The 25,762-nt window shown below is 37.9% G+C and overlaps 2 protein-coding genes across 2 annotated transcripts; both read right to left on the bottom strand.

Moving 5' to 3' along the window:
• Positions 1 to 1,129: 1,129 nt before the first annotated feature.
• On the bottom strand, positions 1,130 to 15,963 carry LOC103702514 (CLP protease regulatory subunit CLPX1, mitochondrial-like). The gene is made up of 15 exons (XM_008784980.4): positions 15,314 to 15,963; positions 14,676 to 14,737; positions 14,439 to 14,539; positions 11,092 to 11,171; positions 10,436 to 10,486; positions 8,772 to 8,846; positions 8,605 to 8,682; positions 4,770 to 4,826; positions 3,911 to 3,981; positions 3,715 to 3,814; positions 3,494 to 3,598; positions 3,164 to 3,226; positions 2,923 to 3,045; positions 2,235 to 2,393; positions 1,130 to 1,432 (listed from the first exon to the last, which is right to left on the bottom strand). Exons 1-15 carry the CDS (start codon positions 15,827 to 15,829, stop codon positions 1,361 to 1,363), a joined length of 1,713 nt encoding a protein of 570 aa, XP_008783202.2. The 5' UTR covers positions 15,830 to 15,963; the 3' UTR covers positions 1,130 to 1,360.
• Positions 15,964 to 20,343: 4,380 nt separating this feature from the next.
• Positions 20,344 to 23,938, bottom strand: LOC103702513 (UV-stimulated scaffold protein A homolog). The gene is made up of 2 exons (XM_008784978.4): positions 23,685 to 23,938; positions 20,344 to 22,482 (listed from the first exon to the last, which is right to left on the bottom strand). The coding sequence occupies exons 1-2, from the start codon at positions 23,877 to 23,879 to the stop codon at positions 20,692 to 20,694; spliced, it is 1,986 nt and encodes a 661-aa protein (XP_008783200.2). The 5' UTR covers positions 23,880 to 23,938; the 3' UTR covers positions 20,344 to 20,691.
• Between the last annotated feature and the right edge of the window lie 1,824 nt (positions 23,939 to 25,762).

The raw sequence follows: 25,762 nt of genomic DNA, 5'->3' as shown, positions 1-25,762 counted from the left end.
TTCCTATGTTGTGACCTATTTTGTCACTTGAACTTAGAGAATAATAAAATAAGGAGAGGGGGAGGGAAATCAAAAGAGTGATGGGACAGTTAAGCGGAGGGAAGAGGGATGGGTATATTCTTGACGCAGGGCGGTTTGTGGCTTTGTGTCGTTGTCAGGTAATTGTTTGTTTGAGGATGCGGCGACCGCAGTTATTTGGGAGGGCCGGAGGAAGATGCTATGAACACACCATGCGCAGTCCCTGGTATCAGGGGCTTGGGTGCTCGTTTGCTTTTGGAAAAATTAGTTCAAAGGTTAAGATTATAGCGACAGTAGCCTTCTGACAAAGACTTGAATTTTGGTATGATTGGGTGACCTTTTGTCGGTACAGTTATTTAGGTAAAAGATCAATGGAGAAAATTTTCATTTGCATGTCTATACGATTTATTTTGTTATTTTTTTTTTGCACATGAAGTACACATGAATTGAATATGCATTCACTGTAGGAGTCGAAGATTCAATGTATAAACATGAAGAGATATCAATTAACAGTACAAATACAGTTCCTAGTTTGTTAGTGTCACTAGAGTGGAGCAATCCAGTGTAGCTCCCCCGGGGCCCTAAAAAAGGAGAGGTATTCAAAGAAACAGTTTATTGGATTGACAAATTAGCTAACAATTTTTATAAATATTGATAAATTGAGACTCGATTCCTTATCACCAAAAACAACAAAAGATCCATCTTTTAAGAACAAAAATTACCATATCACTACTGTTTTAATTTTATGGTACATGCCCACATACTAGCAACTAGCAGGTCTCTCAAGTACAGTCCTACAGTGATCAATTTCTAGCTTAATTGGAGGAAAAAACTAGCTAGAGATGAACCGCAGAAAAGCCATTACATTGTTTAGAAAGAATGTCTCCAGTACTTTATGAATCCCATGGACATGGATAAACGTCATCACTCCGGTCATTCTACTAGACTCTTTCTAAATTGCACTTAGATTTTAAATTCAATTTTTAATTATGCATCAAAAACCTGTTAGTCAAAAAAAAAAATCAAATTATCGGTCACGTAATCTCAAGCACTGAAGATGGCCCCCTGACCTATGCCCTTCTCAGCATGAGCCCACACACCCAATTTTAAGTTCCAAATATATTTCATTAGCCTGTCAAAATCCTGAAAAGGCCCCAATCAGTTGGCACTGGAAGATGACCAGCACTCATTTCTGGAAGTAACATCTGATATTGCCCAAGAAGCCTGCATGTTATTATCAATTTATATATGGGCAGAATGATACATTTGAATGGGCAGCCATTGAAATTGCACTTTGTGTTTAGATAAATACAAATTATGTACAATATAGTTGCTAAAAGGTTTACATGCTAGCAACTCTGGAGGGAAGCTCCAAGTCTGCTTCAGGTTCTCCCTCTGACCTCTCGAAGGTTGTCTGCAACAAAATAACAAGATGAGGAGTTCAATACCCGACTGATTTTGCAGATGACAAACATAAGAAGATACGTAAAACATTATGAATGTCCTTAATATTACATAGCAACTGAGCCTCATTAGCAGAGTGTTGAAGGGTAATCACACAACCAGGTTTACCATGATATCACAATTAAGCAAACCTTGACATAACAACAAACAAGTAAACAAGCCTGCAAAGGAAATTCAATGACTGGGGACCATACTGGGGTCTAATATTATTTGAGCTGCTCAGGTGCATGATTCCAAAGACATACAATTGGAGTTAATCTTAATTCTACATGTCAAATAAATACAAAGCTCCATTTCAGAACTTATATAATGAACCACAAACCTGGACAGTCCAATTAAAGAGCCACTAAATCAATTTTCCATGGCCCAACATCCCATATGAACTTCAGAATGATCTAGATATAGAAAATAACAATGAACAACCGACAGGAATGTGATTAAAGGCCTAATTTAAGCAACACATAATTTTGGACGCTTCAAAAAGCTTCCTATTATTTAGGGGGGCTAGCAAGCATGTTCATCAATATACTGTTTGGTGGATAGGGAGGGTCACATCTATTGACTCTAGGGAACTGCAATTTGAACAATGAAAGATCTTTCTCAGTTATGGCAGATATCAATTAATCACCAGAATGCAAGTAGAAGACCCATGTGCAAGAGGACATAGTGGAACAAGCAACACAGAATGCATACAATTAGCATTATCAAAAGCAAATAGTAATGTATATATGACAAGAGTTACTGGCGCATACTTCTGCTTCTTTCAGATTTTGTTGAGAAAAATAGTGCTCCAATGCTCCTTCACCGCAAAGAATTTTAGCCCCACATCCATGTGAATCTACAGATCCAACAGATTCTTCATCAACCACAACAGCATCTATTTTCTCTTTCCCTGTTCTTGTGTCGGGAATCTACAAAGATGACAACAATTCTTGACATATTGGTAACAATGAAGAGGAGTAAATATTAAATACCAATAAAAAGGAAAAATCAATCAAACTTGCTTGTTCATATTAGGCTTATTTGCATTGGAACACTAATGAAGAGGATAGTTCCCACAGAAAATGGACGTTTGTGATTTGTGACAGCATACACCAATATTGGCAGTGTTACTGAGTCTATACATGGCGCCATAATAGGAAACAATATGACACTGGAATTTTTTTTTTTTTGACCTGACATATGTAAGTAGATCATAGTAATGCACCTACATGGTTAAAGCTTCAGTAATGGGGGAGAGGTACATCATATCATAGAAAGCTACATTGTTGGCTGCATTGTTCGTGGAGTTTTAAGGGCATTCATTATTTTTTCCTCGGATATTTATAAATCATTCTACTTCTTAAAGCAAGCAAAAGAAGATTAGAAGAACAAAGAAACATAGAAGAGGTGTGAGATAATTCACATTGAAATAGAGATATCAGAGAGGAGACTGCACACCTCATACATAGCTTCTGTCAATATATTCTCCAATATTGATCTCAAGCCCCGAGCCCCAGTATTTTTCTGCATTGCTTTCTTCGCAATTAGTCGCAAAGCCTTTTCTGTAAAATGCAGCTTAACCTGGATATCAGGAAAGGGTACCTTAGCTTTTTAGAGACCTCATGTTGAAAAAGGACTACTCACAGCATGTTATCCACTTGAATATTTGACACAAAAAATTGAAAAATCTGGAACTTACATCATTCATTTGGAACAACTTTATGTATTGTTTCCCGATGGCATTTTTTGGTTTGCTAAGAACCTAAAATTATTATAAGAAAGCAGTTTTCAGAAGTTAGTCGAGAGAGCTTATCCAGTCAAATTCAGCTGAGGCCTGACTTATTATGATAGACAGAAGCATAATTATGAAAACAACCAACAGAACAGAAGAAAAGATTTTTATCAAGGCATAAAACAGATACTTAAAGAATGCACCATACTTTTTTTTCTTTTTCCCGAGCAAAAATTAATAAAGCAGTTACACCATGTGCATACAAACAAGGAAGGTCATTGCATAAATCAGGCTTACCTCAACAAGTTGGTCCTCATTCAGAGCAGACAAACTAACAAGTATTGGAAATCTTCCAACAAATTCTGGTATCAGACCATATGCGATGAGATCGCCACTTTCAACCTGAAGAAAATGATTTTTTTTCTCATTAAACTTCACCGGTAATATTTCTAAGCAAGCGCTGGACTGGAATGTTCCCAAGGGATGTGAACCTACAACCTATTCTGACTTGCACTTACTGATTCCAACAAAGAGGATGCCACTGCAGCATTTGTCACACTGCCTGTACGCATGTTTGCACGTATCGGTGCTCTGAAGCCAATGGAAGAATCATGCCGCCTGGCACGGGATAGAATCATTTTGAGACTTCAGCAAGGGCCCAAGGGTGAAATGAATTTACACATATAAATTCATATTTCGCTATAGTTATATGACCTTTCTGAGATAGTTTTTTCTAAGTCAATAAAGGCGCCTCCACAAATGAAGAGAATATCTTTAGTATCAATCTGCAAAATGACAAGAATAATTAATAAAAGCTTCGCATATTTTTGGTAGATAAAAGCTTCATATATGAAAGTATATGACATGAATTTACAATGCCATATGCAGAAGCATTTACTCATCACATGAATGCTCCAAAACATCAAATTGGACCATTGTAGCTCAAGATCTAGAATGGTTGCTGCAAGCTACAAACTATATGTCTCTAATGGGAAGCAATGATACGACTTCCACATCCAACCCTCTTGAAAAGTTTAATGCATGAACAACTACCTAACAATTACCTAAAAATGTCCCGGAGTAGGTTTCATTCTTTTCGCTCACTATTAATCCTATTGTGAAAATACAGTTTATGTACCGATCAGTCCACATATATCAAAGTTGCAGTCGCATTTTCAATTGCTAGTATATATATCAAAGTTTACATTGCATCTCTATCTTAGAACAATCTGCCTGCATGCTAACCAGCTATCGGGACCAACTCAACCACAGTGCAAGCACTGAGAAGTGCATCCATTCATGTTGAAGACCATCAAGGTATCGACTGCCCTATAAGATCTAAATAGACAAAATAGATATTCACGATAAGGACAACAAACTAATTTTTTAATTACCAACAGAGATGGCAACTGTGTGTAATAAGAACTCTTAAGTAGCAAGAAATTCAAATTCATCTCAACAAAGAAGCATATTAAGCATGAATTGGGATGACTAAAAGATTATTTAATTATCGATTAGGATAAAGATGATATTCCATATCACAATAAGATTCTGATATTCAATAAAGAAATACCTGAATATTGTCGCCTCTTGGATGTTTCCGAGCTCCTTTCTCAGGCACATTAACAACCTAGTTCAAGGGACAACATTAAATTCCAAAGGGAAGAAAGGCATATCTTCAACTATTGTAGCCCCACAACAAAAAGATTGAACGTCACAGATAATTTTGTACCATGCTATGTAGTGGGCTTGAAAGTGAAACAAGAGAAGGGTGAAGAAAAAAAAAATCTAGATCCATCAACTAGCCTGAAAACAAAACAAAATGCAATCTTATATATCTATTGAAGGCAGCGTTAACACCCTGATTGAGTTTCATTTCTAAGTACAACTCGAACTCAATACCCATGCCCACATTGGCTACAGAACACAACATTTGTGTTGGCTGCTAATCCTGAAATCTATAAGACTAAGATTTCAGTATGCTTCTGTTTAGGAGATCAACAATCCAAAAGATACGGAGCTTGAGTATATAACATGGACCAAATTCCTGTTGTTAATGAAGGGTCTGAATTAGTCCTAAAAGAGAACAGTGTTATGAACACCCATAAACTGATGTTACTTTCATGCATTGCTCTCTCTTCAGTGGATAAGATAGGTTGAAATTCATGACTTTGAATTTGAAAATATCCTACTTCAATTTCATACTTATAATATTATTGTGAAAATAGAAGTTTTTTTTTGGTAGAAAGAACTGTAGCCTATCTCCTTCCAAAATGTTCAATGCATAGGTAAATATTAAATTTGCATTAATTTTTTCCATATCCTGCACCAGTAAGTCATGCCACATCTACATATGGTCAACTTATAGAACAATTTTCAGTCATTCCTTGTCAAAACCACTTGACTTGTCCAGCCAGAATCAAGTTCCATAGACATTTATTCCACTTCCTAATATGTGGAGCTTGACCTTATAAAAAGTTTCTCTAAGTGTTCAAAAGTAGAGTATAGACCCATCAAATCTCCAATAACTGAAATCTTACATTCTTCAAGGCAATCCATATTCAACTATACAAACAGAGCAGCTGAAGCTCACCATAAATACCAGTTCTATTCCACCTCCTATCTTTAAAATCAGTAGTAAATATATTGCATTTCTATATCACACTTACAATCTCATACAAAAGGTGATGGAGAAAATAATCAAAAATATCTTCCTTGATTTTATTACCAAATAAAAGGAAATGCAAGGATGATCTAATTTCCACTATAAGATTTTAGCATAATGATGGCAGACCCAATATCTTACCAAGACTAAACATTTACATCTGACCCTTGACAATCGACGTAATATGACAATTCACTTGAGGGGGCAAAAGATATCCTCATCAACTTGTCCCCATAATGCTCATTTCTTAAAATTACTTCAGCCATCTATCTTCCTTGATCAGATCTATAATAAACCTAAAATTGACATAGAATAAAAGTAGCATGCATGAAAGGAGCAATATCATAAACAACTAATATGGCTGTAATGTCTTGACAACCCAAGATTGTTCCAATCTAATGCATAATTTCAAATTCAGATCCAATAAATCATATGAGAAAAATCTTCAAGGCTAAATGGAGAACTTCAGACTGGGTCTTTAGTCAACGTGGATTTAAATCTTACTGCATATGAACTCAACCTTAACATGAGAAAAAATTTAATGAACAGCCATTTTTATCTAGATTGTCTTGGACCAAGTGTTTTGAAAGTCGAAGTGTCTTTACTCTTCAGATTCCATCCTACCACTACAAAAGCCAGCTTTCTTTTGAAATAAATTTCAATGCTTCAAAAGACTGTAATCTATAAGCAACATGTTGCCATTACTCACATAATTAATATTAACAAGCCCATCCATAGCTGACTAATATTCATAATCAAAATGTTGTGGTCACACTTGAATATAGTTCGATATAAGTGTTCGAGAGCTTATGCTTTATCAGCTAATATGATCAACTGTTCGGTATGTAGTAAACCCAATTTTACCGAGTCTGCCAGGTTTTAAAGATTACACATTATGAACTGATATTGGTAGTCTTTGATGCCCTTTGTAGCCAGACAAGTTATTGGAGAATAGAAGGCAAACATTGTTCTATCAGTAAAGGTTGTGTTTACACCATATCAGATCAAGGAAAATCTTATAAGCAGTTTGAGTTCATAAGAAAACTAATACAATGGCAACTAAGACAATGTTCTCAAGTTAAATAAGGTGCTAGTAAATGAATATTGAATCAAACCTTTTATGTTTGCTAAGACCATGCTAGAAATTGTTAAACCTATTTACCATATTTACACCTTGTGTGATATGTCTTAGTTGAAATAAAATGTCAATGATGGTTTCATGTTTGTTTGCATTTTAGATTACCAGTACTGGGGCAGTGCAATGAACATGAAAGAGAATGGATGATTGTGATCCCCTAGTGAATACAGAATTTTCTCCATTACGTATGCGACTCCACAAACAGATAATTTTTGCTAGTGCACTTCTTCATTACCCTAGGCTGAATGCTAGTGCAATTCTTTCTTTCTTTATTTATTTTGTTGGTCACAGGGTTCGTTGAGAGGAAGGAGAGGACAGAAATGACTTAATAGAGACATATAAGCCCCAGCCTGTGAGGACTTCGTAAAGGGTCTATATCCAGCCTGTCTAGGACTGTCAAACCAGCAACATGTTTGCGCACAGCTTGTGTTCAGCTCGGATTAGGCTTGCTTGAATAGTAAAGGAGCCGATCTAAAGCTAGGCTTCACCAGTTCAAGCTTTGCTTGAAAATGCTCAAAGCAGGAAAAATAAATAATTAATATATAATATTTGTCATAAAACATATTTATATTATAATTATTAAAACAACATGATTTACTTATAAAGGATGAATTCTGATATAATATAGAAATATAATGGTGCAAATTAGCTCAACATCAAGGCATGTCACATTCCCACTAGATCTCCTAAATAAGCTGTTCGTGAGCAGCTCGAGTTTGGCTCAAATTAAAATGAGCTGTTTCGATCTTAGTTCAATTGCAAAACAAGCAAAGGTTGAGTTAGGCTTGGCTCACTCAAGCTCAGCTCTTTCACTACCTATGCCTGGCTGGCTTCAGAGATTTTTTTTTCACATTATATATGCAGTAAGATGGATTATCTTCAACAGTGATGCCTTTTAGGAGACTTACTGCAGTTTATGATCCAGTTATCAGGTAAGCCTAGACATTGTCTTCACACAAGTCAATGTACATATCTCCAATTTAGACATATGAATTACCAATTTCATGCTGGCTAAAGTTACCCCTGCTTCTGAGCCACGAGTTCATCTTGTTCAGTCATTATGATACCTGAAAACTGTGCCAAGGTCTGCAGCCAGGATCAATAGTAGTTTAGAAAAACTGAGAGTCCCAATGTCCTAGTATGCAATCTTGGTTGGCAACTTTTGTTGGCAAGTAATATCATTTTTTTCTCAAAAAAAAAAAGGTAATATAGCTAGTTTACATTTAAATTTAGTGGCTTAAAAGCAGGGTAGCCAGATCTAATTTTCTAAATCTCTTGTCCTTGCAAAGTTCTGGTAATCAGAGCCAAGGATTTGCCCCTTTTAAAACAGTAATGTTAGTCACTTTTTTCTCAAATAGTAGCATGGTTCAAGCAGCACCATAGAACTCACAAACGTACAGACCATAAACTGCACAAGTAGGAGTGATACCCAAACATCAAATCAGAATAATATTTTCTAGAACAATTTCATATCCACTTTCAGAGTCTTGTATCATCAGTAGTACATGAAAAAATTAGTAAGCAGAAAAATCAACTTTTGAGAAAGATAAGTATATAAGAGAGACATTGCAACATGTGCATTCAAATGAGTGTTCAGATGCTCACTGTTCCTTCAAGCATTTTCAACAATGCCTGTTGAACGCCTTCACCAGATACGTCTCTACTAATATTGAGGCTCTCAGCCTGCCCAAGAAGTAAAAAGTTATGTTCTTTTGAGAAAAGAAAGTACATAGCATAACTGCAACATATATTTCAACTAGATTAACAGATACCCTCTTGGTAATCTTATCAACTTCATCGATGTAGACAATGCCCTGCTGTGCAGCCGCTACATTGAAGTCAGCAGCCTGAGATAACAACAACACAGATTGGTAATGCATAAGTTATAGAAAGATCTAGTGGTAATTCTAAAAATGTCTGTGGCATATTCAATATACCGTCTGTGTAGTTCCATGAAGTAAACCATCAAGTAAGCAAGACCTCAAGATATAAATTTGTAAATTAAAAAAAAAAAAACTTGAGATTGTTATGTAAGTTCAGACAATGAAGAACAATAAACCATGTGAATCCAAATTAAACAATTAGATTTGCTAAGCCTTAAGCAAGTAAATACTAGGCGCTTACAGAAAAAATCTGACCTTATAGTGCTCACATATTAACTCTACCTACCCAGCTAAAGCACATCACAAGAAAGATTATTATGCTTCTTTCACTGAGTTAACACTGAAATATTTCCACGACTATATGATTCGCCCAGATTTAGGTATAACTGACACCATAAGAAAAGCTGTTTGCACCATTACGAATAAAAGTTCAGATGTTTGAGTACTTCAAATGTAATTTTTACATCTACTAGCTGAAGTCACAGGATCTCTCCTAATATAATTGATACATCTGAAAACTGTATAAAAACTGGAATCATCAGTTAAAATGTGATGTGGAAGCTGAAACAATTGTAGAATGAAATATATCGGACAGCAAAGGAATCCGCCGCTTGGTGATAATGATGAAATAAATAAATGATCTAGCAATATGATCAGTGGCACAACTAGGGGGATTCAGAATAAAGAATCCACCACCAAGCCAATACAACTCCTCCACACCACCCCTAACAAACACAAAAAAAACACAAAACAAAAAAAATAAAGGATTCCTGACATGCATACTGGTTGTTAAGTTATACTATTCTCTTTGTTGTTCTAAGTGCAGATTAGGTAACACATCAAGCTTGCTCTGACAATATTTCTCAATGATCTAATAGATGTCTCTGGTAAGATCCTCAAAGGTGCAAAGTAAGGTCAAAGGAACCGGTACCAGGCACTGTACCGGTTCTCTGGTGACACGAATCGGTACGAGCCATGCTGGGCCTGTACCAATAGAGGAGAGGGCACGGTACCTTGAGAGAGAGGACAGGAGAGAGAGGACAGGAGGGGGAGAGAGGAAGGGAGAGAATGGGAGGCCGGCGGAGGGTGGCGGACTTCGGCGGAGGGCAAGCGATTGCCGACTTCACTTAAAAATCGAAATTTTTTAAGCCGCAGCCGATTCTCGTGTTTCGACTTTACTTAAAAATCGCAAATTTTTTTAAGCCACGGCCAAACCCCTGTTTCGTTCAAAACAGAAAAACTGGCCACAGCCTCGCCTGCCGCGGACTCCACCGCCCTCCCGCGGCCTTCGCCGGCGTCTCGACCTCTCCCTCTGCCTCCGCCGATCTCTACCGGCTCTCTCTTTCCTTCTCCTTCTCCAGCTCCGACAACAGGTCTCATTTCTGTTGCAGCCGAAACTGCCCGATTCGGGATGGTTCCGCCAACTCTAGTGCAAAGTGATATCAAAACTCAAGACAAATAATATAAACTGAAGTATCAGCTATAAGCAAAACATCAGCAATGAATCAATCATGTGATTAAAGATGCTTTCATATGATAGACTTGGCAAGTACCACAAGAAGCTTGTATAATATAGACTCCACATCTTCACCAACATATCCCGCCTGCACATAGCAATACACCAGTCATGTTCAAACAATTGAACGAGCAAGTTTAACTGTAACAACATAAAAAGATCTAGATTTCCATTTCTACATCAAAATGTTCCATGTTTTACAAATCATAATCGAGAGAGTATCATGTGTATGCCAGTTATCAAGCCAGAATTCAGTTATATTAACAAAGTATAGCATGACTGGGATATCACAAGATACAAAATTCCCACTTATCTTATATTCATACCATTTTTTCCCTGAAGCCTACTGTAATCCAGAATAAAAAAGTACATTCCAAAGGAATGAAGGAAAAATGATGCAGCATGTGTCGAAAAGACAGTCATAAATTTTTAACAGTTATTAATCAAGTTATAAGAAATTGTTCCATAAGAAACATCTGATGTCCTGTGAGAAAGACAGAAAAGGGTGCTAAAAGATGTTGGTGCCTGCAAAGAAGAAGAATTGCCAGTCAATGAAGTCGGAATAGCGATTATTGAAGCCAAAGAACCAACGGGAACACCATATCCATATAAGCATTTTTCATTAGTCCTGTCATAGGGCTAAATGACAATGAAAACTATGTTATCAGACTCCTATATGATATGGGAAATTACCTGAGTGAGAGTAGTTGCATCAGCTATTACAAAAGGTACATTCACAAATCGAGCCAATGTTTTTGCCAGTAATGTTTTCCCTGTCTTTGAAGAAATGTTACAAGGATATAAGTAAAAGGAAACATATAGAACTGCAACAAGTATGTCTCTCATTATGCTCTCAAAATCAGAGAAGTAACTACAAAATAAAAAAAACTTGCACTTATATCATTACATATTTGCACCTAAACACATGCAAGTCCCTCGGACATCAAGCAAGCAAAATAAAAAACAAAGAATTTCAGCTAACGTGAAATCATTGTTAGAAGATATACAGATATGATACATTAAAAAAAATTAATTATCGTAAGAAATCAGAGATAAGTTACCAGTGAAAACTATCACTAGAGCAAAAATAATCAGGGTTTGGGTTTGCAGGGATCTGAAGAACTAGTCCACTAACCATTCCATGCATGTAATCCACGCACAACATTCTCTCAATGTTGTTTGCATGGCATGGAATGGCTAAGAGGCAATGTCCCCCACCAATTTCTCCATGCACATAGCCACAAACTGAGAATCCAGAATGTCAGGTTTTCAGGTGAGGGAATGGAAGATCTCAGCAATCATCCAATCAATAAATTCTTATTGAGTGTTGCTTAATATCCATTTACCAATTGATAGGCCTTAAAAGTGGCATCCCTATAATACATTAGATCCAAAGTTAATTAAAAACTTGCCTTGTCTTTACCTCTATACTCATTGCTCGTCATGCGGTGAGGTTTATCCTTGAGCCGCACGGTTTCTGGAGTCAGATCATGGCGGCTAGATATGGCCGAGTGTGGATTGATGGGGCGGCCCCGAGTAGACAGAGATGCTCCTACATGTGGCAGGAGATTTGCAGGTACATGCCTACTGCCTTGGCGAATACCAGACGGCTGATCGGCGATGGGCAGAGTGTGGATGTGGTGGAGGACCCGAGGGTGGACTCTTTTTCTTTAAGACTCTGGCCGACTATGGTCAACGTCGAGACTGCGGACGGACTCCGGGTCTACGATCTTCTTAGCCCGGAGGGGGCGGAGTGAGATGTCGGCAAGGTTGGTCAGTTATTTGGAGAGCACCTTGTAGAGCGTGTTCGATCGCTCCCGGTTCCGGAGTGTGTTAGCCCGGATGTGAGGGTTTGGAGCACGTCTTGTAGAGCCAGTATCAAGGTGGGAGATGTTTTTCGCGCCCTCCAGCAGAAGCACAGGCCTGCCGATTCGACAGAATGGTAGTTTTCAATCTCGTTTGAGGATGGATTGTGCTTAGATCTGGAGCTTTAGACTCCATCCGAGGGTAGCATTATTTCTGTGGAAGGTGGCCTGGGAGCGCCTGCCGACGAGATTGGTGCTGAGCAGAAAAGGGATGGGCATTCGACCCCAGTATCCATATCGCCGAATGGACGAGACGGTGGATCATGTTCTATTACAGTGTGTATGGGCTAGGAGAGTTTGAAGGCTCGTCGAGATTCCGCAGGATGCCTGGAGCCAGATGGGGTCTTTCCCACAGGTGGTTCATCGGTGGTCCGGCACCCTCCAGATGCATCAGGTAGCCATTGGATGACTTGCACAGCTTACAAGATTTGGTTGGCAAAGAACGCTCGGACTTTTAGTGAGAGCAATCCATCCTCGAGGTTCGTCGTGTAGCGCGCTCGGGTACAAGCAGCAAAGATCATTCATGTACGCTTAGCACATGGACCTTTGATAGCTCGGAACACCTGGGGCCCCATTTTGCTCAAGTAGCGCCTGGTACAGTGTTCTTCACCTGAGATCCTCCACTTCCGAACTTTCTCAAGGTTAACTTCGATGGATCCGTGCTAGACGGCGGCAGTAGAGAAAATGTTAGGTTTGTCATTAGGGGCTCGACCTCTAGGGTAGTGGCTACTGGTGGCTGCCAGATTTTCGATATCTCAGTTTCTAGAGCAGAGCTACGGACGACTTGCGTCGTCCTGAGCCATGCTCGGCGCGTGCTATAGGCCAGCTCGGTTATATTGGAGGGTGACTCGGCCACCGTGATCAGCTGGATCTAGGGTGGCCCAAGTGGCGGTGGAGGAGGATACCCCCTGTTTTAGGATATTTCGGCTATGGTGAGTGACGTTGTGACCTTTCAGGCTAGGCATGTGTTCAAAGAAGCCAATGAGGCCACAGACTGGGTGGCTTCCTATATAGTCTATCACTCAGGGGTACCTTATAGCCGGAAGAGGAGTTGCCCAGAGCACTCCAATACTTGTTGTTTTCTAATTTTATTGGGTGTATCCGTACTCGAACCGTATGAAACACCCGCTTTAGCAAAAAAAAAAGAAAAAAAAGAACAGAAGGCAAGTGCTATTGACTAAAAACCTCCAGGCAATTAAATGATTGGTCCTTGAATAGATATAGAGTTAGTTACTTCCAATTTTATGTAGATGAGAGGAAGAGATAATGAGAAGACTGTAGAGAGTTAATCAAAGAGCAGTCATTAAAGTATTTTGCATTTCTGATCAAAAAAATAACAAAATCAAAAGCTCTCCGGGATGAACGAAACAAGCGAGGAAGAGAAAGAAAAATGTTTGCATTAGATGCAAAAGCGGCTATGATACTCCGGGTCTCCAACATGGCATAGAAATCTTTGATCCTAATCAGGAATCGCCGAACCGATACCAATAGACGTACCGATTAGCCACCGGACCGGTTTGGTACCGGCTCGGACCGGTTCGGTACCGGCTCGGACTGGTTCGAACCAATACCAAATCGATACCACTAGTTTGGCCTCCAAAAGCCCAAAAAAATTTGACCAGACCAGTATCGGCCGGTACAAGTCGGTACGAGCCGGTTCGGACCGGTTCCGACTGATACGGACCGGTACGGACCGGTACTATTTTCCACCGCTGTACCGAACCGGTCCGGTATGGGGTGAACCACCGATACGGGCCGGTTCAGCAAACCATGATTCTAATGGAGTTTCATTATTAGCAAATATTAAGGATCATTCTAGTTCCAACTCATGGTGCTAAGATTATATTGAAATAAATTGGTTTTCTGGTTTTCATAAAATAAAATAGATTATCCAATACTTTTATATTTAAAGATAGCCTTTCTTTGAACCAGATCACAGAGAAAATAATTTCAAAACTGTATACTTGAAGTTTCAATGGTTTATACTATTAATAAATATTCAAACATGGCTAGCAATATGAGGTAATCTGATCCAAAAGTCAGACCAGGTCACCCTATAGGTGCCAGAGGCTCTTAATAAATTTGTTATCTAGTATGGTCATTTAGCACACCAAGTCAAATAAATACTAAATCACAACAATACCGCATACTAAAAAATACAGCAGATGCAGATACCTGAGCCTGTTGGGCCCATTAAAAGAATGTTGCTTTTTTCAAGTTCAACTGTGTCAATGTCATTTGTACTAGCTTCCTTTTCATTGGAATCAGCTGCAGACCTAAGATTCAGCATAATGAAGTGAATTCAATCATGAATGCCCCAAAAATCGATTTACAAATCTACCACAAAGATAAAGAAAAACAGAGATCATGTTTCTGCAATATAAAATGTACCAAGAATAGTGAGAATCTAACCATTTTGATAAGGACTCATAATAGATCCTCTTATAATGATTGTACACTGCCACAGAGAGTACCTGCAGGGAACAATGTAATTTTTATTAAAGGTTCTTTTAAATAAGGTCACATAATTTTTATTAAAGGTTTGCTCATACATGATACAACTACAATGTAATAAATAGTGACTTTGTAACTTTATGTTTTCATGTTTGAGGATCCATGATCATTAACGAATTTAATGCAATAAATGAAATAACAAGCCAAAGAAAAGCAGCGGATCTCCCAAGAACTGGACAAGGGCAATATCCAGGAAGAGAAATTCCTCCAAATTCATAGTACGTCAACCATTTTTTGTGGCCTTTGTCAACCTTATAGGACTAGTACAGCAATAAATGATCTAAAATACAAACACCCAGTTATGAAGGCCACCTAAACTCCATTAAGCATCAGCTTAAGCTGGTCTGATCGAGATTTTCATCCAAGAACCAACAAACCCAGAAATTAAAATCTTAAAACACGAAGTGATGCATAAAAGACCAAATTAAATCGGTCAAGAGGCCTGGAAGACGTACACAACGGTCAATTTTTGATTTTTTTTTTCCAAGAACTCTACAAACTAACCCAGTAATTCTATCAAAAGCTCTGATGTTTACCTTCTTTGCGCGCTCCTGTCCGATCACAAACTTGTCAAGACCTCGGCAAATCTCCTTGGGAGTCGGGAACTTGTTCCCGAGATTGGAACCGCCCCAACACCCATCCTTCGAGTCAAACCCTCCGCCACCGCCTCCAGCACCGGTGCCCCCTCCACCTCCTCCTCCAACCCTAATTACATTAATCCGGCCTAGGCTGGCCGAGTGGACGGTGACCCCGGAATCGCCGGGCTGCTGCCAGATCTCGGGAGGCTCCCAGCCGGAACGCCCCGTGGTCTCCAGCGAGGGCGCGTTGGGGATGGGGGCGCCCCGGTCGACGAGGTGGCCCTGGACAGAAACCAGCTCAACGGGGCGGAAGCAGCGGGGGGCCCAGGCCCAGAAGTCGTCCCACCGCCGCCGGTACTTGCCGTGGATGTCGGAGATCCTGCCGGCGTGCATCCGGTAGGAGGAGACGTACACAGATTGGACTGCGGCCGCCGCCGCCGCTCCAACGGCCCTCGATCTCACGGCCGCGGACATCGCGAGAGGAAGGAAAGGAGAAAGGATGAAAACTTCGCGGGGATTCGCGAGCAAGGGCTTACTTTTGGAATTTGTTTCGCGACGGGGAGAAGAAATATTTGGCGGAGTGGCGATGTTATTTATTACGTATCTTGTTCTGTTTCTTTATGGGTCTTTTACTCTTTTGTTATCGGTCGTTCTAATGGATAGCGTTGACAGACGCCGGCGTGATCTCGGACGGCATCCTACCGTTCGTGTTTGTGAGATTTAATCTGAATTAAAAACCATTTTGGACTGGGCTCCTTCAGTTGGATATATCAAATTTCTGATGACAACGAAGAAAAATAAATCTTATCATATTTAGTTAGTAAAATAATTACTCTAAAAAATAGTATCAAATAAAAATTATTATATTTGATTAAAGATAATATTATATAATAAGATTATCAAATTTTTAACAATATTTTTTAATTAATAATATTTGTTTTTTCGTTCAACTCATTTGTTGGCCATTTATGGCCTATTTGAGTGAACACTAATGATATGGGCTATTTTGAATATTAAAATATATTTATATGGGTTAATAACTATTTTTAAACTAATTATATATATTAAAATATATATATTTTTACTAAAAAAAATTAGTATGTTTTGAGTATATTAATAAATTTAGTAGTTATAAATTTTATAAATATATTTATTAACGAATATATTAACATGTTAGTTAATATTATTATTTAGAAATAATATTATTAATATTTTAATATATTAGTTTTAATAAATTAATATATTATAATAAATAACTAATCAATTAAATAATTATAAGAAATCATATATATAATTAATATATTTATTAAAATTAATATATTTATTAAAATGTTATAGTTTATAAAGTAATTATGAACATAAGTATTAATATGAATATCTAATTATAATATATTAATTAATATAAATATATTATATTAATAAAAATAGTATACTTGATAATAAAATATACTGATAATTACTTAATAAATATTAATAGAATATATTGATCATAATATTTTAATATATTTATAATATATCGATATTATTAAATTAAGAGAAAATCAATATAATTAATGTATTCATTATATATAATTAATATAATATTAATATAATATAAGTGCGAGCATTCCATCAAGAAATGATAATTTTATATTACCTCTACTCAGTAATTTGGTAGGAGAAATAACTACCACCTTCTTGATAGAATTTGTTTTATCCTCTCTTTTGATAAAATAAACATGCGATCCATCATTTATTTTATCATCTTTTTCATCTTCTTTTATGATAAACAATGTAATCTAACATAGAATCTATTTTTTTATACTAGATTACCTCCAACCAAATGAGCCCTTAGCTTCTTCTATTTGCCTAATTCATTATTGTTCAGTATTGAGCCATGTCACTGCTTTATATTTTTTTTAAAAAAAAATCATTTGACTCTAATACTGCTAACTAAAGGTAATAGCTAATACGAATTGATTTATAATGCTTAATCTCCCAACATGAGGCATTGGACAAGGTTGGAGAGATGAAAATATGTTGTTTTTAACATCAGTGTATAATTTGAGCTTTGATCCATCCTAAACTACAGTTGTACAATTTGGCATTTGAATCTACATGTGCCCATAATGGAATATCAGTGTTTGTCAATTTAGACTTATTAGCCTCAGGCAAAATGAATGACCCAAAGAAGGATGATATATGCAAGCAACATGGCACGTTTTTACTTTTACAATGTTAATATCATGACCTCCCTTAAATTGCTAGGTAATAGGGCTAAAATAAGATCAAATAAAGATTGGATACTAATATATCCATATCTATATCTATATTTTTTTCAACAAATATGAATACAAATGTTAAAGAGATACCAAAACTAGTATGATATTTGTTCTAAACAAATGCGAATCAAATATTAAGCATATCCATATTTATCCTAATTATCTATCTAAATACATATATAAGTCGAATATTATTTAGATGTAAATTAAAATTTAAGCAAAATTAATTATGAAACTAATACTAATTATGTAATTATAAAGGGAAGGAACATAATTCCTTATACAAATTGCGCATGACACACACATAACTATGAATTTACTATTTAGACTCGCATGGAGACTAAGGCCCTGTTTGGGGGAGCTTTTGGAGGGCCAAAAAGCACTTTCTGGCCTTCCAAAAGTACTTTTAGATCAAAAATAGTGTTTGGTAAAATTTTTGGGAAGCTGTTTCAGCTTTTGCGGGAAGCTGAAACAGCTTTTGGGGGAAGCTCCAATTTGGAGCTTTTCAAAAATGCTATTTTCAGCTTTGTCGGAAAGCTGTATTTTTGACAAAAATGCCCATATTAAAATATAATAATTACATAGTTTGTCCCATTATAAACCTAAAAATTTGCTGGAGCCAAGAACCCTAGCCGTCAGACTCCCTTCCGTAAGAAAAGATATTTTTCTTTCCTATTTTTGTATGCATCTTTTGAACCACATTTTAGAAAGAAAAATTTTTAATCCCTTCTCCGTACCTTCCAAAATCAATCTATTGTTTTTTTTTTATCATCGACCTCGCGGCCCACGCTGAGGTCCTCCTCGAGCGTGGACCGCGAAGAAGAGCACCTGGACCGCAGCATCGCGATCCAAGCTCTAGCCGCGACACCGTGGACCGCAGCATCGCGGTCCACGATGCCTCCCCTCTCGCGGTCCATGGACGACCGCGATCCTCTATTACAGAGAGAGGATCTCTCTCTGTTATAGAGAGAGCCGCGGTCCATGCTCTAGCCGCGACACCATGGACCGCAGCACCGCGGTCCATGGTGCCTCCCCTTACTGATCTCGCGGTCCACGGGTGACCGCGAGATCTCCCTCTATTACAGAGAGAGGATCCTCCTCTGTACGCTTAATGATCTCGCGGTCCACGGTGGACCGTGAGATCCTTTCTCTGTTACAGGAAGGGAGAGTTCTCTCTCTGTTACAGGGAGGGAGAGTTCTCTCTCTGGACCTCGAAGAAGAGCACCTGGACCGCGGCATCACGGTCCAGGCTCTAGCCGCGACACCGTGGACCGCAGCACCGCGGTCCACAATGCCTCCCCTCTCGCAGTCCACGGGTGACTGCGATCCTCTGTTACAGAGAGAGGATCTCTCTTTGTTACAGAGAGAGTCGCGGTCCATGCTCTGGCCGCGACACCGTGGACTGCAGCACCGCAGTCCACGGTGCCTCCCCTTACTAATCTCGCGGTCCACGGGTGACCGCGAGATCTCCCTCTGTTACAGAGAGAGGATCTCTCTTTGTTACAGAGAGAGATCCTCTCTCTATACGCTTAATGATCTCGCGGTCCATGGCCTTTCTCTGTTACAGAGAGAGAGAGAAGAGAGAGATTTTTCTCTCTCTGTTACAAAGAAAGATTTATATTACATTACATCATAATACATTAATATGTTATTTTAAATAATTTAATATTATGTTATATTATGAGAAATTAATTTATACTAATAATTATAATATTTTATATCTTTATTATTGTATTATACTATAAATATAATATTATAATACGTTATATCATAATACATTAATATGTTATTTTAAATAATTTAATATTATGTTATATTATGAAAAATTAATTTTTACTAATAATTATAATATTTTATACCTTTATTATTGTATTATATTGTAAATATTATATTATATTACATTACATTATAATAGATTAATATGTTATTTTAAATAATTTAATATTATGTTGTATTATGAGAAATTAATTTATACTAATAATTATAATATTTTATATCTTTATTATTGTATTATACTATAAATATAATATATATTACATTATATCATAATACATTAATATGTTGTGTTAAATAATTTAATATTATGTTATATTACCAAATATTAATTTACTCTAATAATTATATTACTATTATGCTATATTATAATAATATTATTTTATATTACAATAATATTATACTATATCGTATATTTATATATTAATATATGTTATGTTTTACTATGTCCTGTTGCATAATACTATACAATGTCCTTTATGGTAATTTTGTCATACAAAAGTACTTTCTCAGTTTGTTTACCAAACACAAAACAAAATGCAACAGCACCTTGCAAATGTAATTACCAAACAGCAAATAACTTTTTATAATAGCTCTACTTCAGACAGCTCTACTTCCAACAGCTTCCCCAAATAGGACCATACTAACTCCATGTGCGACCTTCACCTAATGCACTTATTCTTTAGCCCACAGAACCCAACATACCCAACGCTTTATGCATCAGGAATACCTATCTCATCTTTGAACTTGAGAAGCATTTGCGTCTCATTTTAGGTGTTAGGCCATCACAGAGTGGAAATGGAAGAGAGGAATACTCAGTGTAATCCTCGTTCACAGTTTCTCAGGAAACAGTTGAGAAACTAGTTTAATTCAGTTTCCCACATTGGACGACGCTTATGGAAAGCAAGTTATAAAGATGGGAATGATACTTATGATTTCACAGGCGAAGAAAACTGGAGCGACGACAAGACCACATATATTTATTTGACAAAACTGTACAATAATTGTCAGTCATTCCTATAAATACCAGAAACTGATCACTTCCAAAACTCCATCTGAAACGACCCTTAATGCTCTGATGACAGTGGTACTGATAATATCCCCTCATCCAAGAATCAATAAGTCGGTTCTGTTTTTGACTGCCTTCCCCAGGAGAAAGCTACTTTAAAGTTTCATCTTTCAGGCCCCAAGATAACTGACATCTGATCTATAATAAATACAACATTTTGCGCCCTCCTGTTAGGACCTGCATACTGCTTCAATTCAAAATTTATCAGCTTAATTAGCTAACAATGTCTCCATCTACCATTGATTTGGGAAAGCTTCTCGGTATTTTGAATCCTCCCCCTGCATTAGCTGTCTGCTTGCAGAATCTGTAACATGGCTATTTAAAAGCCTTTGAGCTAATCTATCCTTTGCAGTTATTTTCTTTTTCAGCATCGATGCCAGTGTCGGCTTCTTAACATTGACTTCAGCTCCATTTTGAGCTGATGTTGCTGTATGTTCTGCAAAAGCTTCTGAGTATGAAGTTGAAGCAATTGCAGCTTCCCGTAAAACATCTTCATTGTGTTCACGAATTTTCGCTCGTTTCGCACGCTTCATTGACTTCATATCTCTCTCTCTTTCCCGTACATTTTTAACTGCTTGTCTCCCCAATTTCTCAACCATTTCTTTGCCCAGATTGAGAGTTCCACTGGCATCTGCCGAGTCACCTCTTAAGTCAGTTGACATTGCAGGATACTCTTTTTCAGTTTCCCTTTCACTCTGTGAATTTTGTTCTATTGGATTTCCCTCATCATCGCGTGGTACAATGGGCCCATGAAATGGGCACACCCTCAAATCCCTTCTCCGACAAAGTCCCCCTTTCTTCAAAGGAGCCCGGCAAGGTTGAATTTCAACAAGTTCCTCCTTATAAACTGTTCGATGAAAATTCAGCTCTGCGATCTTTTCTGCAGGAATGACAGCATCATAATCCACTCTACCCCAGTGACCCTGGAGCTCCAGACCCCTCTGATTAGCTAAAGCATCTTTGTTTGAACCCCAGTTGTCCAAGAATGGGCCCCATGTCACTACAGGAGCTTCCACCAATAGTCTTGACCTCTCAGAAGTTGAGCTCAAACCATGCCCAACTGATGAGTCATTTGCATCAGGGGGTGCTACATCCTTTCCCTTGCTGGTTGTTGCAGTATCTGCAGAATTCCCAACTGAGCTGTTAGGTATACTAGAAGTCGCGGGCATGTAATGTTCTACCTTACCCTCTTCCCACAAATCATCATCATCCTCATCCTTTTTGTGATTGGAGCGATCGTCAAGAACACAGCCTAACTGACCGCATCTTTCCCGGACGGAATGGATAAGATTGCGGATATCAATGAACTCCTTTAATGCAGTATCCCTGAATTTGTTGTCAGTGAGATCAACCCTGACAAGAACAGAAATCCATTCCTGTACTGCTGACAAATGCTTTGAGATTAAAAGCTTAAGTGATTCTCTAAGTGCATCGAAGATAGCTTTGTTATCACTGTTTTCCTTGACTTTCTCTCCCTCCTTCAAGGATTCAAGACGGATTTGCTGCAATGTAAGAGATTTAAATTCTTCTACCTCATCATCCTCAGTGGACATATTCGGAGTAAATTCTTCTCGCTTAACATTAAGAATTTCTAAGCACTCTTCTATTTCATCAATTGTTGACTGAATTTCAGCCTTGATAGAGGAAAAATTCTCCTTCAGATTTTCAAGCTTACTGAGCAAAATCTGCTTTGACCTCATCTCCCGTTCCTGTCTCTCCTGTTGCAACCGAGCGGCATTCTCCAACCGATTAGGAAACTGGTACCTGAGGGTGTTCTTCAGGTAATTGAAACCCATTCTAAGCTGCCTGTAGTAAATTCCAAAAGAGGCATTCCATTTCTCCAATAGTTCTACACTCTTTGAGCGCAGATTGGATGCAATGGAAGAAGGAGGAGGAAGAGGCAGGTCTCTCCTGAAACCAATGCTTAAGCTCAGGAACTGATCAAAATTGACTACGAGGAGGGACCTGAAAAGCTTCGAACGCATGAACAGTTCATCAACTATAAGAACTGCTAGGAACCGCACCTGTAATATGATATGAATGTGGAATATCTCTTAGTAATCGAATGAACATCCCGTTCGCTGATAACAGTAAAAAGTAATTTAAATTTCGAAGTCAGGTAGCCTACTTTTTCCTAACACATGAATATGAAGGCAAAGAAGTTAATATAAGTTACTGATAAAACAAAAAATCCATATTTGGAATGGTACATCCACAAATTGCCCTGACTTTCATGTCCTTTGCTATGTATCAATAGTACATAGAACATCTAACATACAGAACCCAAATCTCTTAGCAACTCCAGTTTCCAGTATACAAAAGGGAGTGCCTAAGTCCAGAAACTAATGTCATCACTGTTCATCTCTTTCTTTCGATTGTAATGTTCTTGATGAATTGAACAAGGGGCACACTGACCTATTCGATAGGCAATCACTAATATTCATTTACAATGACATAAGGGAGCATCAAGTGAGTCCTATAAGCTTCAATCTTTTCCTGGATGGCTGCATTTAGTCCCCATTTTAGCTTATAGAGAGCCCTATAAGCTTCAATCTACACTTGCTGCTCCCTTGTGTTATGCATCTACAATAACATAAGGGAGAATCAAGTGAGTCCTATAAGCTTCAATCTTTTCCTGGATGACTGCATTTAGTCCTTATTTTAATTGCATACTCTGACCCAACCACCCCGTTATCGCCGCCAAAAATATAACCTAAAAGAACTGAAGAATATCTCAGAAACTGTAGAAAAAATTCTTTAATAAATCTATCTCCACAACACATGATCCATCGTATCACATATTATCTCCAATTGTCCACATAATTGGTCAAGAAAAATTAGACCAAGAATTCCTCTAATTCCACCTAAGAAAATATATATCTCGTAATACAAACTTCTATCCCTCACGCACCCATAACAAATATACGGAATCCTCAGCATCACTGGACGCCAGAAAGAACTCATGAAAACAAAACAGCCAAACAGCCCCTTTAAACCACAATTATTCCTAAGTTCCAGACAAACCTCCCCGGCTGTGGTCTTAATCGAAATTATATGCGCTTGAAGAAATTATAATCAGGAAATTAGATTTAAAAATATTATAATTGGGAAGAAATAAGGCAAAACGATGGGACGTAATTCGATTCAAGGAAATCGATGGAAAAGGAGACGAATTTATGAGGCGAGGGGGAGAGAGAGGGGTGATGAAGAGGGTTTTGATCAAGACCTGGGCGTGTTGCTTCTTCATATGCTCCATGAGGGAGTCAACGGCGGCGTGGATCTCGTCGTCGGAGGACCGGACGGTGGATTTGATGGCCCTGAGGAGGCGCGGGTCCACCTCGCCGGCCGTCGAATCGGTGGCCTTCTCGATTAGCCTCGCCACCGCGCTCGTCCCCGCCTCCGCCTCGCTCTCCTTCCCCATCTCCGGCTTCTCCTCTCTCTGCCTTCTGCCCCACGATACCTTCTGACGAGGAGGTCAGAGGAAGATATAATAATATATTTTTTTGGTACAAAGGAAATAAGCGACCCCGCTGCTCGGCGGCTCGTGCCGAACCGGGAACTATGCGCCCGGACGAACCGGACCAACTGTCGTCACGTGCCGACGCGTGCGCCGTATGATGAGAAAAATTTGACTGTCATCCCATCAGATGATGATCTTGCTTGGGTTCATATAGGTTATGATGTTGCATGATTTTTTTAATATTAGTTAAGAACTTGTTTGAAAAATGGATTCCCACTTTAGTTGGTTTCCCTCTTTTATTGTTCTCACTCAAACGAAAAAGAAATTACTGAGATAGTTTTATTAAAGAAAAAAAGAGGTTGTACATCCAAGTGGCCAAGCTTCAATTAAGTAAAAGCTCAGACACGAGGGAGGCTAAAAAGTTGCTTAATGATAACAATTTCTGAAGCATTGCTTTCTCTTTTGTTTATTATTTTTTTAAAATCTCAAGAAAAAAATTAAATGAGATGGTAAAAACATGTATGGTACCTTTTAAAGAATTATATGAAAATTTGAAGTTTTTTTGGTCGAAAGATTTATTTTTTTAAAAAAAAACATACAAATACTATCAAAATTTTTATTCAAATGATATCTTCAGTATCAATGTACATATCATATTTTATTAATTTTTAGACAAAAAGATATAAAAATAAAAAGATGCCAACACGATACTTTATTTGCTGAATTATAAGCAAATTACATAGGTTAGAATGACATGAGCTTGTACTTTAGTTTGGCCTGATACAAATATCACTTGGGTCTAGAAATTTTGCTTATGGATTTATGACATACTTCTTGTTCTTTGGAAGGCAGGGAAACAAGACCAAGTACCATACAAAAGTTCATGTTCACTAATGTAAAGGCTATTTAGCTACATTTTATTTTCTCTATCTTTAGCCATCCATTTGCTACTATGCTCTACACAAATTGTTAACAAGAGTGCAATTTAGATATACAGTAGTCAAAATAAAACAAGAACCATAAAGCACCATAACAATAACTCTCCTTAAATCTAATATACCAAATAATATTTGAATTTACTTGCAGGCATATCACAACTTTAAACAAAATGATGATACAAGTTGCTATTCATTGCTATAAGCCTAGTTAAGAATTTGAGAATTGGCAACATTCTCTTCCTCTTCAAAGATGATATAAACTTTTATTATTGCGTGCCCTATTCAAAGCTTGAAGGAGATATGTCCACCATGAGCTATTAAAACAGGTAGCTTCAGGCTATTTCTACTCACGTAATATTCCTTCAAGTTTTTAAGATGGAACAGAGAGAAGCTTCTGGGAAAGCCAAGTTGGGCGCGTGTCCCCGGCTAAGCTCAAAGGTTGATTTGACCCGCACTCCCTCATAATTTGTTTTCTCCGGCCATCAGGTCTGATTCGAAGGATGTTTAGACGTTGTACAGTAGTAGACGGGTATCGAACTATTTACATCAAGCTGAGTTTGTGGTCCCTCTAACATTTGAGGTGTCATGAACTAGTTCCGGTGGGCTCTGTGCCAGAGGTGAAGGTGAAAGCGAAAACCTTAAAAAAAAAAAAAAAAAAAAAAAAAAGAAAAGAAAAAAAGAAGAAGCTAGTCTCATCAAACCAAGTGCAGAAACCAGCTCGAATTGGTGAAAAAGAATGCGCATGATAAATTTTGAACAATCTCACCACCGAGCTAATTCTGTCGAGCTAGCCACCAAGACTAGTTCTAACTTAAAAAAAAATAAATTAACTTGACTCGATCCATTGTAGAGCAGAATGGGTTGCCTGCAGTCAGATTCGCATCAAATTGGATTCGAGTTAACATA

Source organism: Phoenix dactylifera, chromosome 8 (assembly GCF_009389715.1).
Source record: "Phoenix dactylifera cultivar Barhee BC4 chromosome 8, palm_55x_up_171113_PBpolish2nd_filt_p, whole genome shotgun sequence".
NCBI classification, from domain to species: domain Eukaryota; kingdom Viridiplantae; phylum Streptophyta; class Magnoliopsida; order Arecales; family Arecaceae; genus Phoenix; species Phoenix dactylifera.
The sequence above is the reverse complement of the archived record's forward strand: the minus strand, read 5'-3'. Positions and strand labels throughout refer to the sequence as shown.

Bases quoted from the DNA above. Each gene is read 5' to 3' on its own strand.
- LOC103702513 (XM_008784978.4), bottom strand. From the start codon at position 23,879: ATGGGGAAGGAGAGCGAGGCGGAGGCGGGGACGAGCGCGGTGGCGAGG. The intron at 22,483-23,684 runs GTCTTGATCAAA...ATCATATTACAG, and splicing joins TGAAGAAGCAACACGCCCAG to GTGCGGTTCCTAGCAGTTCT.
- LOC103702514 (XM_008784980.4), bottom strand. From the start codon at position 15,829: ATGTCCGCGGCCGTGAGATCGAGGGCCGTTGGAGCGGCGGCGGCGGCC. The intron at 14,738-15,313 runs GTAAACATCAGA...TGTTCCCTGCAG, and splicing joins GACAGGAGCGCGCAAAGAAG to GTACTCTCTGTGGCAGTGTA. The intron at 3,046-3,163 runs GTAAGTTCCAGA...CCTGATATCCAG, and splicing joins AGTTGTTCCAAATGAATGAT to GTTAAGCTGCATTTTACAGA.